This window comes from Opisthorchis viverrini, assembly GCF_000715545.1.
Source record: "Opisthorchis viverrini unplaced genomic scaffold opera_v5_349, whole genome shotgun sequence".
NCBI classification, from domain to species: domain Eukaryota; kingdom Metazoa; phylum Platyhelminthes; class Trematoda; order Opisthorchiida; family Opisthorchiidae; genus Opisthorchis; species Opisthorchis viverrini.
Window position 1 is genome coordinate 230914 of NW_008752009.1, and position 19680 is coordinate 250593.

Genomic DNA, 19680 nt, shown 5'->3' on the forward strand with positions numbered 1-19680 from the left:
CCCCCCCCCTCCCCCCCGAACGTGTCAGCACCTTTACTACTGCGTTTCTATCCTTCAGTGAATAACTTCAGAACACTTCTGCCTTTTGTGTAGCCCATCGAGCCAATCACCACAGCGGCTTGGAATCCGCGTGTGCAACACATTCTAGCCACTGCCAGTGCCGGACATTGTACAATATGGGATTTGCGCCGAAGCGACCCCGTTGTACATTTGACAAAAGCTATGTGTCAGGTAAGTTAAAGGCGACATTAACTCTGCTGCTAATCATGTTAGCGGACGGCCCGAGGGAACATTCTTATGTTGCGGGGCTTTGCAATTTACGTTTGAAGTCGAAGGAATTCACGAATGACTCCTGTTCTTCGTTTATAACTAAGCCATCCGCTATGATGCCCTCACATTTCGGTCGGTTTATGACGTGCAACAGGTCTTCGCATATTCACCCACCGATGTTAATCCCTTGAGTCTACATCGGTGTCTGTGGCTTGCGTGCAGCACCCTACTTGGCTCTTAGCAAACAGCCTGTAGCTCCCCAGCTATGCGCAGTTGTTAAGTGGTTTAGTCAATTTCGACTGGCATATCCGATTCAGTTGCCAGTCCCTCGTGTATGTGCACGTATATCATAGGTCCTCTAGTAGGCATCTCCACGAGATTTGGCTTGGAACTGAAAGCTTTCGAGAGATTACTACACGAACAAGACCAGACGGACGTTCTCGTCTAAACAGGGTGTAAAATTGCAATCCGACCGACCACATTGCAAAACCATTGGCTATCTAGTACTTAGGTGTTGCATACATGTGTAGCGCGTCACTTGCATAGTTTTTATCTCTAGAGAGAGCGCCGATTTGAAATAGTGTCTTCTGGGAGGGTCTTTCGCGCAACTACAGAAGCTACAAGTTACCGGTAGAAAACCCCCATTTTAGGAGGGCCATACTATCAGAACAACACCACCTTAGCATACGTTATTTCAGTAATGGTTCTTCGAGATCCAGATGCCTCACTGGCTAAGGCGTAAGTTTACTAACCACAAGGTCTGTTGTTCGAAATCAACGCCAGCATCTCGACTACCCCTGTCTGGGCTTGGGCAACTTGGCAGTACCTCAGCCCTCATGATCTCTCCGGGTGGTATGGCAGCTAGGCACCGAAAGGTTGTTTCATCCTGGGCTTAGACCGCGGAAATGCTAATTTTTCTCGAACTCAGCAACGATTTTGGTTAAAACAAAGCTGGATGGTGCTGGGGGCTTTGACTCAAGCGCGCGTCTGTGGCTTTCCGCGAAGCAAATTCGATTGTAGCGGTGATTTTTGTGGATGATCAATTTGTTATCCATATCAAGGGGAAGTCCTTATTTTACTGGTCTTGTAACGGCGAACTGTAACACTGCCCCGCTGTCTTCAGTGCTTCCGGTTGTGTTGATACGAAAAAGAGTTGTATTTAGGTACTTTTTTATAATGAAAGAAAGGGAGGCTTAACACCAGGTACCTCTTCCTCGGAGGAAACCCACGAACCAGGTTTTGGAGTCAAGGTTGATCAAATACTCTCATAAGGAACCGAACATTAGTCAGCTCCGCATGCATAATCCGTAACCACGTGTTTTAATGTTATCGAATTTTCCCCTTTGCAAGTTTTGACGGCTCTTCGCCTGTAGAAAAAATCACGCCATTGTTTTGCGTACCCTCTTGATTAAATTTGATGTGCGGCTACATGCGCAAAATGGTGATTGAATATAGACAACACCTGTTGCTGATTACGCTGAATGTGATTCTCATGTGGGGTTTTACGTGGCAAATTTGCTGACGTATCCGGGTTCACGTGGTTGGCTTGATTGAATCAGTACCAGTCAATAATTGGCGATGAGTGCCATGCAATCAACATGTAACGAAATGTGGTTTTCATATCAACCTACGGAATAGCGCTACGACCTCTCAAGCAATGGAATTCTTTCACTACGGATAGCTGTTACATCAAATTGTCAGTGACGTTACTAGATTCTGAAGTACGTTTTACGACGTCATTTTGAACCAGGGAGTGAATTCCGTGATGATCGAATCACGTTTTCATCTCTTCTTGAGTTCCACTCGAGAAGGAACGTTCTAGCTTGCATCCCATCCCTGATTATCAAAGACGAATGCCTCAGTTTTTTTATTATTTGACTGATTATTTGACTGAACAGTGATCGCTCCTCATAAAGTAGATTGGGAATAGCAAGAAAACTTGGTTTTGCGGAAACCCAGCTGAGTCTCTCGTTTATGATGTTTTTAAGTTTTGGGCTGTCGAGGAATTATCAGCAACCTTATGAGCAGTATATTACACTTATATCTGAGGCTTAGTAAGCAGTAGACTTGAATTTCACTAGAAATGTACTAGTGAACTTGTTGATGATCTCGACAAACACACTTATTTGCAAGTCAATTTGTTTTTCACGGGAGAGTCAGCTGAATCAATCATGTATGATATTCTTCAACTGAATGTTCTGCACAAAGTTCGAAGAGTTTTCAGCAACCTTGTGAGTAGCTTCCTTTATGGGTGATGGTCTGTTTTCTATGGCCTGTGCAATCATTTGGGAGCAATTATAACTAATCAGTTGAAGTGGGTCACGTGACATCCGCGGAAATAACGATGACCAAATCCTTGTCTAGAACGTGTACTAATTTCAGACACCGCCCTAAAATCATGCAATTCATCAAGGCCACCATATGCAGCAAAGTTGAATTCTTCTGAATTCTTCCGGTTGATCCTTTTTGGAATGGGTCCCCTCCTAGCATCCGAGGTCTGCTTACTGGAGCAAGACAACTGTACTGATAAAAAACAGGTGCTGATTAGTTTGCCAAGATGTGCAATGATACGAGTCTTCGAAATTCACAGTCTGTGAGCAAGGTGAAGACAGGGTGGTAGAAAATTTCAAATTTTGTCTCTCAGGTACATAAGGAAGAGGCAAGGGTTGGAAGGAGAAACTTTCTTGGAAGAACAACTTCAACCTAAGTAGCATACGCCTCAAATGAAACATGGTGACAGCCCTTGGTGTGTATTGTCTGCATGGCTCAATTCGTGTGTTCGTGCGCCAATGGAATTCTTTCTAATTCGGAAACGCATTTTCGCTCAATATAGCCATTGTACATTTTATACACAGTCAGTTTCATTATTGTTTATAATTCTAACGATAACCGTCACAAAATCAATACGTTTTTCTTTCTATTTCCATTTGTTCTTTGTACGTTATAAACGGCGAGTCGGATATCCCAACAATATAATTGCTTCTTTATTGTCTACATAGTTCGAACCACATCTGATGGCTTGGAGTCCAGATGTGGCCACACGCCTGTGCCTCGCCGACCCGGCCAATCCGACGGCAGAAATTCAACTGTGGGATCTCAGATTTCCGAAGCATATGCTCGCCCTTCTCGCTCGTTGGCCTCCTCCGAATGCCAGTCTTCTGAGTCATGCCGCTCTGGGTAACGCTGGAAGTATAAATGCGCTTGCTTGGTCTCCGTCTTCTACGCATCAGCCAACGAAACCAAGCCTATCACTGAATGAATCCGATTTGATTGCTGTGTCGCTCACAGCCTCAGGAGCGTTGCCTACTATGGATGGGGGATACGGGACCAGTTTGCAACCCACAAGCGCCGACTTTTTGACTGTTTGGAGTGTGGAAGAAGCTCTAAAGTCCGTTCAGGCAGATGCTTCATCCTCTTCGAGTAAGTATTACCCGTTTTCTGGTTCGCACACACATTTATCGGATGCGATTCGGCTAACGGGTGCTTGTTTGTCTGATCTCCGTTAGCAATGCAGCAACCTTTGTTTGTTGGACGTTTGGAGGATTCCGGATCAGAATTATCGCCGACGTCTACTTCACTCAGCGGCTTGCCAAGCAACGCGAGTGTTCATTGGCTCCCAGCGCATCCTGGCCTGGTATGTGTCACCCAATCAGAGGGGTGGATTAGCATAATAAACCTGAGCGCCGGGTCAGATGAGACAGCTCAACCGTCTAGAAGGAACTTGCAAACTGATCTAATGGCGAAGCATACTCGAGCTCGGCATGCGTCCCACAAAGTCGCTGAGGCTTTTGGCGAAGAGGTTGACTTAAGCAGCCGTACCTCCCCAACAACCCTGCGGGAAATGGATCCTCTGGCAGAAGCAACTTCCGAAATTCGACTGACCGGAGCTCCTCGCGTCGGGGATGCTGCGGATGGAGACATTTTTCAGGCTTCTACCAGACCATCTCCACTTCCTCAGGTACTATCGTTTGTCTGCTTGATTCATGCCCGTGCTTGCAGAAAATCTTTGGCTTTTGTTTAACGGGATCGGACTTTTCTGCCTAGTCCTGGCACGTGGTTTTGATTGGTTGTTCTGTAGTGGTGACCTATGTGTTGGGAGCTTGCGCATTTTGTACAGCACTCAAACAACTAGATTTCAGAAAGGAAACTACTCACAAGGTTGCTGATTCGTATACTTTATTTTGTCAGTCATTGGAGGTTTTCAGTACACCCATTTGGGGACTTGTAGGCTGTCGTCCGGATTATTGACCTGAATGTCTGAGCGATGACATGCAGATGAGTGACCGCACAACCACACTGCAGTTGTGGCACCGTCTTATTCTTGTTGGTTGGCGTTTCCTATCCAACCCACTTAGCTCAACGCATCATTCAAGAGTACGAATTTCGGCTAAATCCTTCAAAACCAAAGGAATGTGGGGTCTTCATGGGGATGAAGCTCGAGATGGCTCAGTGGTTAGGGCGCCTGCTTACGGATCGGAAGGTCCGTGCTTCGAACCCAACCTCAGCATCTCGATTGCTCCTATTGAGTTACCTATCAGTATCCCAGTCGTCATGCCTCTTTTGGTTAACCTGGCAGCTGGGCACCGAGAGGGTGCTCCGGCTAAACGATTTGATTCGACTCTTCATGGAGATCGAACGGTAAAAGTGTGAATTCAGCTAGGCGGCACAAGAATGATCTCCGCGTTATCGACACGAAGCTTCGGATGATGGCTAGGCGAGTCCACAAAAGTATTTTTTTTTAAATAGTGAAAGTTTTCAAGTTATCCTGCTCGTTCACTGAACAGTTTGGTTGTCAGCACAGATCGCATATTAAAAACAGCCGGATTTTTAGTTCTAAATTGTCCGGATCTGGAAGCCGCTTGTCTGTAGGAACTCAGGGAAAGTTAGGATCACATTATTGTAGTTTCTTGTGCAGATTTACCGTTCTAGTCAGACTTTTTCGTGCGCGCTTCAGTCAGATTGAATCTTTCCAAATCCAATGTTGCGTATCATTTTTTTCTGGCCTCTTTGTTTTGACAAATTTTGACCATCTACTTTCCAGCCCATGCCCCGTTTGCGACTGGCTCCTCGATGGTTGAAACGACCTTGCTCTGCCAGTTTCTCCGTAAGTCACGTTATCTGATAACCATACAACAGTACTCGGCACCAGGTATTATTGGTGTTCTCCTCTTGTTAACAACAGAAACCACTTGTTAAATCATAAGGCAAGAAAGAGACACTAATAAAGCTTGTGTTTTGAGAGCGTGAGGTTACAACGACTAGGTGCACCTTAATCAAGTCAAATACAATACCAAAAATAAAATAAGGTTGCCATAGCTCCTCCAAGTTCATTTGGGTGCAGGTAGTCATGTTCCTTTTGGCTGATTCACTGCTACCCGTTCCTGGTTGTGCGCAGTTTTTGGTGCGCTGAGCCGGTCCGTGTTCTGACGCGCGCGCGTGTGTGCGGTTGACCGTGTTCTGTCCTTATATATATGTCTTTGCAATGAGTGGAACGTGGAAACAATAATGTGAAATCACCTGGCGTCCTTCAAAGGTCATGGAACGGGAGTTGACACGTTGTCGTATTCATGTAACGATGTTGACGCGTGATTGCGGGACAGAAAAAATGGAATGGGGGTAGTAGGTGCCGGTGTGAAATTGATTAGAGGATTAATTAGGCAGAAGGGTAAACGTTACACGTGCTCCCCCTTTAGAGAGGGATCATATAGGCGCTGTCATCAATCCAGACAAGTTACGTCTTGTCTGGTGATGCACGTTGTGGGATGTGGAACAAAAAAAAGCATAAGGAAGACAGTGGATGTGGATGCACTAATAAGATTGGGCGACCGCTACAANATAATGTTCGTTAAAGGTTTCATTGAATTCGTTGAGTGCGAATGACGAACGAGATCGATGTACTTGAACTGTCGTAGAAAGAGGTTGATTCCGTAAATCAGCCGGTTAGCCACATCAGTCGTCGAAGACCAACCACCACGAGGAGGGGTGTATATCCCTGACTGGCTTCGAGTTGATCGAACACCAGGTCTTGGCTGACTTTATCTGCTTTAGCGGTTTCCTCTCCCAATGGACCCTCTCCCGTGAATTACTGTGGGAGGGACAATCAAAAGACAGGCGTTCCAGTTTCTCCTCATTAACTTGTTCAACTCAAGTTAGTAGACTATTCAGTGTAATTCAAGGAGCAGGGCGTTGTTGAGAATTGTGCGTACCTCGTAAGTTGTATCAGCTCCGACGGAAATGAAGTCAGCACACGCATCTCAACCGTCCACTCAGCAGTTAGAGGGCGAATTTACTGACCGAAAGGTCTGTGGTTCGAACTGGACCTCTGTTTCTCGACTTTCTTGTCTAGGTTTGGGCACCCTGCCAGTATCCCAGCCCTCGTGCTTCCTTCGGGTGGCATGACAGTTAGGCACCGGGTGCTACAGCTGAACGACTATCTCAAATTCCAAAACTCACTTTTCACCTACCGCGCATCTCCGTCGTTTCACTTTTCTGTTGAGACAAATGTTGAAAATTGATCTCCAATTGATTCATGCCACTTGGTAGCCAAGTGAATATTCTCAACCTGTATTCCGCTTTTGCTTTTTATCCGTTATATGTCTTCAGTTTGGCGGTGTACTTGTTTGGTTTTCGAACGACAAAAACCCGTCGAAACAGTTGACCCAGTCCTCTTCACCGTCTCCTTCAACGCCAGACATGACTTCGACATCAACAGCACCGGGACACCAACCCACTGTCCAGCTCCAGTGGATAGAGACTGTGAACGATTGTGACCCAGTTTCTGGTTTGGACGAGAGCGTTGGAAACAAACTAGAACTGCTTCAACGAATGATCGGCTGGTTATCCGATGCGGTTTGTCAACCGGCAACCGATCTCGGGTTCGTTTGTGATGGTCTGGAGGAACTCTGTAAGCCATCTGCAATAGAATCGGAAGGTGGGATGAAGCAAATCAGTCCGTGGAAGATTCTTCGGGTTGGTTTCAAGTTATCCGGTCTTGTCATTTCTACAACGTTCTTTATTTAGTTCAACTGTTTCTCAGATAGTCGGTTATACCACTTCGATCGATTGCACACTTACAAAGAGATTTTTGAGTCTTATGACTCCTTCTTGGAAAAGAAAGGTATTGTATCTTTCTAACAAGTTGATTTGATGAGCTGTGTAAACACTGATTTGTAGCTTGACGATTAAATTGACTAGGTGTAAATTAGACGGCGATACCATAACGATCGAAGCGAAAACGTCGGAGGGTCGGACCATACTGAAGGAGTACCTTGGTCATCGGTTGAAGGCATTGTTTCTTTTCATCTACTGAGACGAATGTTGTTATCCTCGCCTCCTTCAGGGCGCAAAATGCGAGGTGAAGAACTTATGACGTGGCAGGATATTTGAAAGAGTTTACGAGTATGTCGTTGGTACGGTTTGTCTTCCAGGATGGGGTCCCTGTCGCTCCCTCTGCACTTGGCTGGATACGTCGCACGACATATGGCCAATCTGTGTCAACGGCGTTCGTACTGTTACTTTCTTCCCAGTCGCGCTCTCTCAATGGCGCTCGTGCATCCAAGCTATTGCTTTCAATGCATAGCTCCTTTCCCAATCCCCCCACTTAACAATCCATCTACAGTGCTGTATTCACGCACTAATTTATCAGCTCCCGCCTCCAATGCGTAGCTATCTACCCCACCCCAAATCATCAGTGAACGAAACTGTAGCAGCTAGAACCACTGTACGACAAGTACGCGGCTATTACAGCTGGCAATGATGATGATGATGATGTCTGGTTGAGTGTTTGTAGATGTAAGCACCTCAATGTATGCGATAGTCCAGTACCAGGCCTGTCTCTCGTCCACTTTTTCTCTTCTCCCCACTCTAAAATTTTCAATGTAATTAGATAAACTTTGTGACCAGTGAAGCATCAGTGTCAACAGTGGATTGGCTGCCCTTGATGATGCTTAGTAGATCTCTAATTTTTTTTATATTCCTTTTTGATTGAAAACATATTGTCACTCAATTGGTTTTTATTATTCTCCCCAGTCTCGGCTACAATCAGTGGACACCATGACCACCATCATCTCTAGCCTTCTGGGATGTGATGAACAAACAGTTCGAATGCGTATTGAAACGGCCTTACAGAGTTCCACGGATTCTCCGTCTGATATGAGCTGTTTTTGTGGCTCTCAACCCCGTAAGTTGGTCTCTCTCTCTCTCTCTGAGGCACCGCTGTACACCACCAAGGTCATCCTGTTTTTGACTGACATTTCTATTTAGCATGGCTGTTTGATGATTGAATTTTGCAATTTACGTGACTAATGACAGTCAGTGCAGATTCGTGTTGTTTCACTGACCGTGTTCCTGCTTGTACGGACTGTGATGAATCAAATTGTGTCTGCAAGTTAGGCATGTGCACATTGCTTTAAGAACATGAAACATTTCTTTTCTATAGGTCGCGAAGTTGCGATTTCACGTTTGGATTCTTTGAAAATGGCACTGGTTACGGCGGACCTTCCCTCAGCTATCCGTCTTTGTCTCCATAGGTGAGTCTAATCCAGCTAAACTTCATGCTGGTTCATTGCCTGAAGTTTCTTTGCACGTAAAAATCAAACCGTTAGCTGGAGCACTGTTCTCCGACTTTTGTATGCGATTGTTGTCACTTTTGCACATCTGGTCGCGTTTTTAGAACGGAATCTTTCCATGTCAGAGAATTGGGGTAAAGATGAATGTCATATATTTTAACATTGATCATTGGAGCGTTAACGACCGATGGGAATTTTACTAGGTGGATCTAATTTGGTATGATTCTGCGTCCAACGTGACAACCGGCTCCCACCTTGACATGTTCTTTTCCTCAATGAGAACAAAACCTAAAACACGAATCGGAGTAGTCGGACATACAGCACTGAACGCCGCTAGCATATTTTCACATTTCCACATGCTCCATCTACGTGCTCACTGCCAGCCCAGCATTAGTTTACTGTGGAGAGTTGTTGGGATAGCTCAGATCGATACTGTTGAGCTATGGCAGTTCTTCAAAGCTGGTAGATTTGCATGCTTCTTGCCGACTTGCGAGGGCCTGAAGGGAAACGAACTGTCAGGAGTGCACGTACTATGGCTCAGCGTACCAATATTCGTACAGAATATGAAGAGACTCGCTGTTACAGCGCAATACCATCTCAAACGCATAAGCTGTTGGGTCCGGTCGATCCTTCTAGCCGGGTTGCTGCTGATGCCGCCTTGCGGAAGACATTGCTTCGGCCCTCACTGGATTAAGTAGTCTGGAAAACTTTTCGGAGGCGAAAAACAGTTTACGCCAAGTTACTAATGACCAGCCGTTACCACTGTCTTCCATCCAACGTAGCTTGCTGCCATTCAAACCAGTAATGCTGTTGCGTATCAAGGGTCGTCGACAAGTTCAGGTTCGGCTTGTATGTCCCAGTGCAAAATCCATGAATTCTGGTGACTGCTTCATTTTGGTCACTTCGGATGTGGTGTTTGCCTGGTTCGGTGCGTTCGCCAATGTTGTCGAGGTCAACAAAACTCGCGAACTGGCCGGTTGGATTCACAGGTCCCACGAATTGGGTTATCGTGCCTCGGAATCCATTAGTGGAAATTCCATCACAGTTCAAGAAGATTTAGCAGAACATGTGGCGAAAAGCAGCGAATCTGTTCACAAATTTTGGAGGGCTTTGGGGTATGATGAACCGCAAACGGTTCAAGCTTGTGGCGCTTCAGATGAGGACGAGTTGTACGAAATACTCATCCAACATACCAACCGAGTGTTCCAAGTCACCACCGAACAACCGGTCCCATGCATGGAACACTGGGGAAGACCATTGATACACGCTCTTTTGAAAGATGATCAAGCGTTTGTGTTTGGTTTTGGCTCTGAAATTTACCTGTGGACTGGAACGCAACTATCTGCGGAGCTCTGACTAGCTGACAGCGAGCTCGTCCATCGGATCTACTCAGCTGCTTATGACTATGGTCACTGTCGACTTAATCCATTAGATCCACTTTGCACACATGGCAACATTCCTTTGAAGGCCGAGAGCAGACCGGATTGGACGTTGATAGGACGAGTGACCGAGAAAGAAGAGACTGGTTCTGTTCAAGGAGAAATTCATCGATTGGCCCGAGGCCACCCGACTTGGTTTACGACTAAAGCCCGTTAGTAAATCGTCGGCCACCACTCCTGGAGCCTCTGTTTACTCAGCTATTCAACCATACTCTGCAGAAGAACTATGCCATGCGGCTTTCAAGGAGCCCCCACCTTCTCCTCTGTTACTCACTTTGGAGGGTCGCCTTGTTGGTCGGGGAGGCGAAGGCTGTTGATATGAAGATGGTATTGTGCTCCGATTCCGTGTAGAATCAGGTTTGGTGCGTGTCTGGCACGTGTCCGAATTCAACCGGGTTGAGCTAAGTGAAATTCGCCATAGACAGTTTCACCAAAGCGACACTTATGTAGTCCGATGGCCTTTCAAAGTTATCCACGTCGGCCTGCGAAACATCGCATCACGTTCCGCGGACAGTTCTCGTGAACAGTGTGCCTACTTTTTCTGGCAAGGGTCACACAGCAAAGTCACTGAACAGGGTGCTGCTGCACTCATGACCATGGAATTAGACGCAGAACGGGGTCCTCAGGTCCGCATACCTGAAGGCAAGGAGCCTCCAGCGTTCTGCCGTCTTTTCGATGGCCGAATGGTAATCTACTCAGGTAAACGGAATGCTGACTGGGACATCTCTGCAGACACGAAGCCACGTATTCGTCTTTTCCTGGTTCGTGGTGAAGTACCTGCTGAGGATTACCTGTTAGAAGTTCCACCTCAGCTTTCCTCGCTCCGTTCCCAAGGCGTATTTCTGGCCTTGCAATACGCTCCTTTCGAACGCTCAGTACACAAGGCTTGGTTGTGGTGTGGTCAATGCGCTGCACAACCTACCGTGGACACTGGACGTCATATAGTAAACCAGTTGCGTGAAAGATGTCCACCGGAGTTGGCTACCGCCATTCCGAATGTATTTGAAGTGCGTCAAACCGAGGAAAAGCTAGGACCCGGTGAACTGGTCTTCCTCCTGAATACCGAAGATACTCCTTCCTCTTTGATATGTGCTAACCTGGAACGAGCTCAGGGACCACTTGTGATTTGGCACTTGACTGCACCCGCCTTGCAACAGCTAACCATACGACGGTTAAGTTACACTCTTCAGCCCAATGCGACATTGCCCGTCAAGCTACCCGAATTCCAAAGCGCGCAACCGGTCACTGATGTCAGTCCGATTGAAATGGCGAAAATGGTTGCCGAGCGTTTACGAGCCTCGAGTGACGTGGTTGCCCTTGGTCAACAAACAGTCAATGCTCCAGTCAGCTTCCCGTTCCTGCTGAAGGATTTATACGCCGCCCGGCAGCCAGCTCTGTTTCTGGTGCTGTCCGGTACGAAGCATGTCTTCATTTGGCAAGGTTGGTGGAGTCCCAACACTCGACTCAAATCGCAAACTCCTAGCCCCTCTGTCGGATAACAGTTATCGCGACCCTTAGTCGTTTCACAATCCACATCTAATATTGGTCCCTATTCGGACAATTCTCCTGAATGTATCAACGACAGTCTGCTCGATACAGAAGACTTTTAGATCAACCTGGGCGAAGCAGTTTTCTCGAGTACAGGGACTACTGATCACGAACCGAGTGGCTTGTACATTCTTCAGTTATACTCAAGTTTTCGAGGGCGGAGGAATAATGTCAATCAAAGATAGGATACATCAGATGCGCGAGAACAGTGATAAGTGGCGCGACCGTGTACAGTCCGCTCTGGTTGTTGATCAAGACGCAATCACAAACATGGAGCAAAGATATCAATCCCTCGCTTCCAGCGCTCAAGAGTGGCGTAAGCGTGTGGCGGATAAAGATGTATCCAATTTCACTGTCACTGGACAAATGCAGCGGCGTTCGCCAAACCGGTCTCCAGAGCGAAACCCCACTCCACTCAGCCTTGAAGATGCCATAAATTTCCCCCACCGCCCACCAGCTGTGCCTATCGCACGCGCCATGTGTAAAGAAAACCTACCAAGATTTTACGGTCCACGGCAATCTATCGGCAGTTCATCGGTGTTGAACACTGATGTCATGCTGTCGATGATGATGATGATGATGATGGCGTGATCGGAATCAAGTTGTGTGCCCCAGACTAAACGACAGTTCTGAACTGTAGCTCTTCATCGGTGGCTGATGGCCACGTGGTATAACTGGGTCCACGGTTAATTCGCAGTTGGTGGCCGCCTGGTTACGCGGTGCGAATGTTTATGTTGAAAGTTCGTACTTGCCAGAAACAGTTCATGATCAGCATACAACTGAAGGAGTCGATCTCCGTTGTCTGTGCGGTGAGCATTGACTCTGAACCGACCGCCCAAATGTGATTCCAAAGAGCTCAGACGATCAACTTGAGCATTCAAATCGCCTGCGAGGATCACAATGTCAGTGCTTTTTGCCTGACGAATGAGCCCGGCTAGCTCTCGATAGAAAGTGTCCTCCGCATCAGGACTGCGGTCCGTTGGTGCATAAGTCGACACTACAAACAGATACCGCTGTTTATGCTGCGAGGCATTGAGCTTGATTGAGCTAGATAACCGGGTGGCGCAAGGACGACTGTTCATTGGAATCCAATCCGGCAAAGCGCGTTCAGCTCCGGAGTTGGGTGGAACTCCCACGAGTCATCGCTTCTCGATCATAGGACACAGAAGGAGAAATGTGAAAGGGCTGAGTTCGTCCTTGTGTAACCACGCTTGGGCCTTGTGTACGTGCTTCGGAGACACAGCATACATCTACTTTAAGGGAGTATTAGGTTTCAGCGAGCGTTTGCCAATCTAANTAGCTCTCGATAGAAAGTGTCCTCCGCATCAGGACTGCGGTCCGTTGGTGCATAAGTCGACACTACAAACAGATACCGCTGTTTATGCTGCGAGGCATTGAGCTTGATTGAGCTAGATAACCGGGTGGCGCAAGGACGACTGTTCATTGGAATCCAAATCCGGCAAGCGCGTTCAGCTCCGGAGTTGGGTGGAACTCCCACGAGTCATCGCTTCTCGATCATAGGACACAGAAGGAGAAATGTGAAAGGGCTGAGTTCGTCCTTGTGTAACCACGCTTGGGCCTTGTGTACGTGCTTCGGAGACACAGCATACATCTACTTTAAGGGAGTATTAGGTTTCAGCGAGCGTTTGCCAATCTAACATAGAGCACGGATGTTAGAAGCTCCTATACAGAATTAATCTCGGGGAGTTAGAAAGATGTTATTTTTTATTGTCAGTAGACAGCTGGGTGCATAAGCCCATTCGATCAGATAATTGACAGTCACATGACCCAGCAGCGTTTGCTTGTGTGGTGGGAATGGACAACGGTGGACACAGAACTGTGCGGGTAAATGATACTTTCCGGTTGCCGAGGTAGAGGAAGGGGAGTTGGTTGAGGAACCCACCTCAAGCCTTTGAATCAAAAGTTTGACTCACAAGGCCGTCGGAGGATGTGGGGATTAGTTCGGGGATCCTGCGTCTAGCCTCTGACTCAAAAGTGTTATCCACGATATAATGGGAGCACATCACCTGGGTGGTGAAGCTTACACTTCCGGTAGACACGTCAAACGCCCATGAATGAGTATTTGTGAACCGTGATGTTGGGGAAATTGAAGAAGAGCGCATCAGATTGTTTTCAAAATAACCTGGTTGCGTTTTGTGTGTGTGTTCGGAGGCCAGTCGTCCCTAATAACCGAACGTCACCTCATTTGTACGGATGTGTCACGTGCAGGACACGGACCAAACGAAGGCATGCCCTGATTGGTCAGAATGCCAGCCAATCCGGATCGAGTATCTCTGATTCGACGCTTCTTGCCCCCCTCGCGGAGACTGGCACGACCTTGTGGAACACTCTTTGACTGCCCTATAAATACAGTTGTAATAATTTTCTTTTGTCTCCATAATGGGCTATGTGGAGCTATCGTGCCTTTTGATATACCATAATGGGCGGAGCAGGGACCGATACGGAGTTTCACTACCGTTCAGCATCCACAACAGTGTGCGTCATTCGAATGACTTTACTAGGCCAAGGATTCAGTGGCAGGACAATTAGCAATCCAAAAGGTGTTAAGTTTGCAAATTTTATGGTGCCTTTTTCACGCGTGTATCATGAGAATATTATGAAACATTGCGGAACATTACACTACAATCCATATCTAGGTTGATCTAGTCGAAATCAGTAGTGACTCGCATTGCCATTCTTTTCGGTCGGGAGACTAGCCCATTAGATCTATCGAGTTTGGGATGTGTGTTAGCTTGCCAGCCATATTCTCTACTCGATAGGTCCATACATCGCCCATCCTTTAGTCTACTTTCAAACGTTTATCTGTGCAATCTAGTCCATACACAGCGAGATGGCTCAACTGGTTAGAGCGCGAACTTACCGACCGGAAGATTTGTGGTTCGAACCCGGCCTCTGCATTTTGACTCCTGTCTAGGCTTGGGCAACCTGCCTTCGTGCTTCTTTCGGGTGGCGGCTAGGCACCGGAAGGGTGTTGCAGCTGAACGATTTTCTTTTTTCTTCTTTTTTTACTCAGCTAACATCAACACTCGAACAAGCGTTATACACGTCTTCCCATTCCAAGGACGAGATGGATCATCACAATGAGGAGTAGATCACTAATTTTATCCGGTCGTCTTTATTCGCTGTTGTTTTTTTCGGATCAGGCCTGCTCTGCACACCTATCGTTTTCCGCTTTATTACAGCTCGTTCTCTGGCCTCCCTTGTCCCGGGATTTCGCCACTCAGTGCACTTTCTGTATTTCTCGCTACGCACGCTGGCCAGAACGAATTGTATGCGGAAGCTCAGCATTGTGTACTGGGTGCTCTCAACCAACTGTCCAACTTACCAGACGCTAAACAGACTGATCTCCACTTCGTCGCGCTCTTGCTGTCTGCGCTGCTTCAAGATGATTGGTCGATGGTCGCTCAGCTGTGGCCTTTGGAAGATTGGTCTACTGCTGTTGCTGCTCTGGTCAATCACACTTGGGCCCGTAATCGATCGTTATTCAAACATTTGTGTGGTGAGTGAATAGTATTGGCGTCCTACCAGGGGGTTACCCCTTACCAACTTAACAGTCTGCCAAAAGGTGCGCGATAGTGGACTTCTACGGCGGCAGTTAGAGAGCCCATGATGATACTTCAACCACAGGCGAGAATTGGGAGATGATTTGATTCGAGTCGTTCTCATTTCCTCGGTTCATCCCGACTTTCCTGACAATACCTCAGCCCTTCGGGTGGCATAGCACCCATGTACCAAAATGGCGTTGCGACTAAGGGCGACTGAGCACCACGACCGGCCTCGCGCTAACTAATCATGATTTTTTCGGGTGACAACCGTTAACCGACAGGTCCGCTTCAGCTGGCAACCACTCATCTGTTGTCCGTTCGTCTGTGCATCTCGATGTGTCCTTGCTTGAGGTTGAAACTTTTCCGCAGGGCTTTTCCAGACATGTTTCAGTGATTTAGGGACAGTGGGACACCGATGTTCAGCAATTCTGCTTTAGCTATTGATAATGACGGTGAACCAATGATGCGATTCACGGGGCTCCCTTGAATGTCCATAGAGTACAACTAGTGGTACGCGATCTATCGTGCGGTTTTTAAGTAGTCTGCTTTTCACCGGCAGAGAGGCTTGAATTGACCTGTTGAAGAAAGATGAAGAAGTACGGTCGACTTATGTTTCAGAGTCTTTTAATCCAAGAGTGGTCACGTGTCATCTTTCAGCAAACACTTTTGAACCCTTCGAGAATTTTCACCTAAATAGGTTCAGATTTAATGACTTTGTTCGGAGGAATGTGAATTAACTCACAACTAGCTCAAAAGTCTTGATTTTTGTTCACTTTTCGAGCGAGATCCAGCCAGCTGATTTGGTTTGTTTCCTTCTTCAGTAACCCTTATCGATCGACTCCTGGACCGGTCAGATGACTGTACTCTTTCACAAAGAGACAGATGTACTGCTGCCTGGGTTTGTGCCGTCCTCGCCGGAGATATGAACGGAATTGTTCGGGCATGGTATGATTTGAACTCTGTGAATCCAGATGAGCGTCGTGGCGAACAACTTTTGGTACGTCACTTTTTGTTGTATTCATCCTGTATTGACGTCCACGGTATCGAGCGGATCCTGGAAGTGTTGAATTTCTTAGAATTAAACCTAGTCCTAGTACTCATTTAGTACCACGAAAGGAAATTTGCTCGTTCGTTTCCCACGGGAGCCTCGCTTCAGACTTGTCTATCTTCTTTTTCGGTTGTTCAGCCTCTAGCTCTTCAGCTTGTCCTTGTGCAGAAGATCGCCGATACACGAGTGGCTGTGGATCCTACGGCTGGGTCAGGCTTGCCCGCTGTAGCCCAAGTATTCTCATCGATAGCCATGTGGTTGGGTCATATCCACGCTGGTCGTGGTCACGAGGACATCATGGTTGCTTTGCGCCTTCTGCAGCAGTTCACTGTGGGGACACAATTTGCGGATTTCTCGGAAGTGAACGAAACGGCTCATCGGCTGTGGTGTGCTCTGTCTGATGAGCAACGACAACAGTCGGCCTTCAAGTTCACTGCGCCATTTGTCTGTCCATATCAGGTACGCTGATTTTGGCTGATGCCAAATTTGTGGTATTCAACTTTTTGGGTTCCGGTGCCCAACTGCCATGCTACCCTAAGGAAGCGTGAGGGCTGGGATACTGCCAGGTTGCTCAAGCCTAGACAGGGGAAGTCGAGAGGCGGGGGTCGGGTTCGAACCACCGGTCAGTAAATTTGCGCTCTAATCACTTGAGCCATCTCGCGTGTGGATTGTGGCTCTGTTAACCGTTGTTTGCGAACTTTTCACATGTATAAAACCTGACTTGACTGCCTTTGAGCACTCATATGTTGAATGGATGTTTGTCATGGGTGAATATCCACGGCATGCACTTGTCATCAAGAATGCCATTGATAGTGACTGGGGCTATATGTCCACGAAATCTCTTTGAAAACATCCTGGCCTCGCTTAACGTAGCAGCAAGGTTTTACCGTACATCATTTTCGGCGTTGTACCGCAAAAACTGACTTATGCGCTCCGATCACTGCTTGCCGCGCAGGTCAATCGATTGCGATGACAGCTTAATCGGAATACTATCTGTCAAAAGGCTAAAAGCACTTCATGACAAAAGTTGTATGAGCACCTTTGTTTTTTTTCATCAAACGCATCTCTGATTGATTTACTCCTTCCATGTGGTGATCACTGCTGTTCAGCTATAAATCAGTAGTATATCGAAATGTCGCAAGTAGTTTGAATAAGCTTGCCTATCTTTCATTACTTAATCTGAGTGACTGCTTCTACTTAGACCTTGCGTTCCGGTCCACTAGACGAACCTTATGGTTGTACGGCAGTGAAGCGTCAGTGACAACACCCATGCGATGTTCTGGTCCACATTGACAGCATGACCACGTTAGTTCTTCAGTAAACCAACCCCTTTAATGGAGACAACCTCTTGACCAAGATCATATCACCCGGCTTCCCTTTCGAGCGTTCACTTCCAATTGCTCGTATGGCACGACATAAAACGAATTGGTGCACTAGGGGTTACTGTGTTGCGATATCAGTTAGGATCTCGCCAACGACACGAGAGGGAGAATGTCCCCTTCGTAATTAATTGAGGGTCCCAGATCTGTGTTGCACGTGTACAGTCCATTCGCTCTTTCCGCTGGTTATCGATCGCATTTCAAGTGAGGTTATTCCAGATACGTCCCTTGAACCATCTGTCAATGTTTAAGTCCACTGTAGTTGGTCCAAGTGTCAATAAACAGCACTTTCAGTAAGAAACCCCCGGTTTTCTCCCCTGGTGGAACAAATTTTGTTCGCACTACTGTTTTCGCCATGATCTGCTCATGTGGTTCTCATCCACCGTACTGTAGATGATGTTCAACCCTAGTCGATCTCAACCTGAAAGTTGTGTTGTCCAAACAACTGTTCACATCTCGCTTTGAGGCGACTGTTGTAGGTTATTCGTACCATAAAAACTTGAAAACCGACTCGCTCGCTTTGGAGGGACCCGTTACATAGTCGGTCACTAGGCAGTCCACATTCATAAGGATGTGCTTTTGGCGTTTCAACTGCGAATCAGCCCATATTCGTTCAGCTGTAACACCCTTTCGGTGCCTAGCCGCCAAGGAAGCACGAGGGCCGGGATATTGCCAGCCAGGTTGCGAAGCCTAGACAGGGGAAGTCGAGTGGAAGAGGTTGGGCTCGATTCGCGGACCATCTGGTCAGTAAATTCGCGCCCCAACCACTTGAGCCATCTCGCTGTCAACTCATATTTGTACGGTATTTTACAGAAAAACAATATGATGTGACGTTCGTGTTATATCCCAAAACGCGTGGTTGCAATTCCGGAAGTGATAAAAGTCTGTCCGTCAGCTCTCCTGGAATCCGCACACGATACGTTTCTCCACACACGGTAATTGAGAAAAAGACATCTGTGTCTGAAATCAGCGACTTTGATTAATGGAAAAAGGCTTCGTCATCCCAAGTGATCAGATTACTGGGTTGGTCGATGTTCTATCCTTTGATGATGTATCAGTCCGACTCGTCAGCTCACCGGAACGGAATTTGTACTGCAAACAAGTGGGTCTTCGATGATATGGAATTCAACTGAACCAGAAAAGAGCTAACAGTCTAATGGGATATCAATGAGAGGCTGAAATGTAGAAACAAGATTTCAGTGTACAAGATAACTGTTAGCAAAGTGGATTTGTTCGTTTGGAGGCGGTCCTCCTAACAGTCGAGTTTCAAAGCAGACGGGGAAACAATCAGCAAATCCCTTTCGAGTAGCGCACTTGGTCAGTGTTGAATGTCAGCAAAAGGTTCTTGTCGGAGTGTGTGGGTATCGAAGTCGTACGATCGATTCGGTGGGGTTAATGAAAGTCACTTCGATTGAGTTTAAGTCCTTGACTTTCCGGTTGAAGACAATCCAACTTGGTAAATTTTGTTGGTCAGCTTGGATTCGTAAGTTCTACACCAGAGATTACGTGAAATTTCCGGTCAGCTTAGGCTTTGTACTTTAGATCTCACCAACTACTGTTAACCACGCACCACCACATATCAGCCTGACTGATCTGAAACAGCTCCCCACACCCTCAATAGTTTTGTGCTACTCGATGAGGTGCATCGCTTCTGAAAGTTCGCTGTCTGCCCATAGCAATTGTTTGACCACTTCTAAAGAATCCGTTTCCGACACATTCGCATATAGGGAATTAATATCTAAACTTAAAACCGTGTCTTGTGGTCCCAGGTAAAAGTTGGGACTTTCAATCAATTGGAAAGGGTTCGGAACCGATTGAGAAGTCATCGTTTCAGGAGGGCTTGGTAAACAATGAGTAGTTTTT

The 19680-nt window shown here is 46.9% G+C and overlaps 4 protein-coding genes across 4 annotated transcripts in view; 3 read left to right on the top strand and 1 right to left on the bottom strand.

Annotated features, from left to right (window-relative positions):
• Positions 1–10193, top strand: part of T265_10283 (hypothetical protein) — a gene marked incomplete at both ends in the record, with an annotated part of 14717 nt that extends 4524 nt beyond the window's left edge. The window contains 8 exons of the mRNA XM_009176607.1: positions 94–231; positions 3270–3690; positions 3777–4228; positions 5312–5374; positions 6874–7239; positions 8299–8449; positions 8708–8798; positions 9620–10193. Coding sequence (XP_009174871.1) covers positions 94–231; positions 3270–3690; positions 3777–4228; positions 5312–5374; positions 6874–7239; positions 8299–8449; positions 8708–8798; positions 9620–10193 — 2256 coding nt within the window. The remainder of the gene's footprint in view (positions 1–93; positions 232–3269; positions 3691–3776; positions 4229–5311; positions 5375–6873; positions 7240–8298; positions 8450–8707; positions 8799–9619) is intronic.
• Positions 6860–7183, bottom strand: T265_10282 (hypothetical protein; the record flags this gene model as incomplete). The annotated part of the gene is made up of 1 exon (XM_009176608.1): positions 6860–7183. One exon carries the CDS (start codon positions 7181–7183, stop codon positions 6860–6862), a length of 324 nt encoding a protein of 107 aa, XP_009174872.1.
• A 673-nt stretch (positions 10194–10866) lies between the features above and the next one.
• T265_10284 (hypothetical protein) lies at positions 10867–11775 on the top strand (the record flags this gene model as incomplete). The annotated part of the gene is made up of 1 exon (XM_009176609.1): positions 10867–11775. One exon carries the CDS (start codon positions 10867–10869, stop codon positions 11773–11775), a length of 909 nt encoding a protein of 302 aa, XP_009174873.1.
• Positions 11776–13639: 1864 nt separating this feature from the next.
• T265_10285 (hypothetical protein) overlaps positions 13640–19680 on the top strand; it is a gene marked incomplete at both ends in the record, with an annotated part of 35692 nt that continues 29651 nt past the window's right edge. Inside the window, 5 exons of the mRNA XM_009176610.1 lie at positions 13640–13669; positions 14859–14932; positions 15028–15344; positions 16212–16387; positions 16577–16897. Coding sequence (XP_009174874.1) covers positions 13640–13669; positions 14859–14932; positions 15028–15344; positions 16212–16387; positions 16577–16897 — 918 coding nt within the window. The remainder of the gene's footprint in view (positions 13670–14858; positions 14933–15027; positions 15345–16211; positions 16388–16576; positions 16898–19680) is intronic.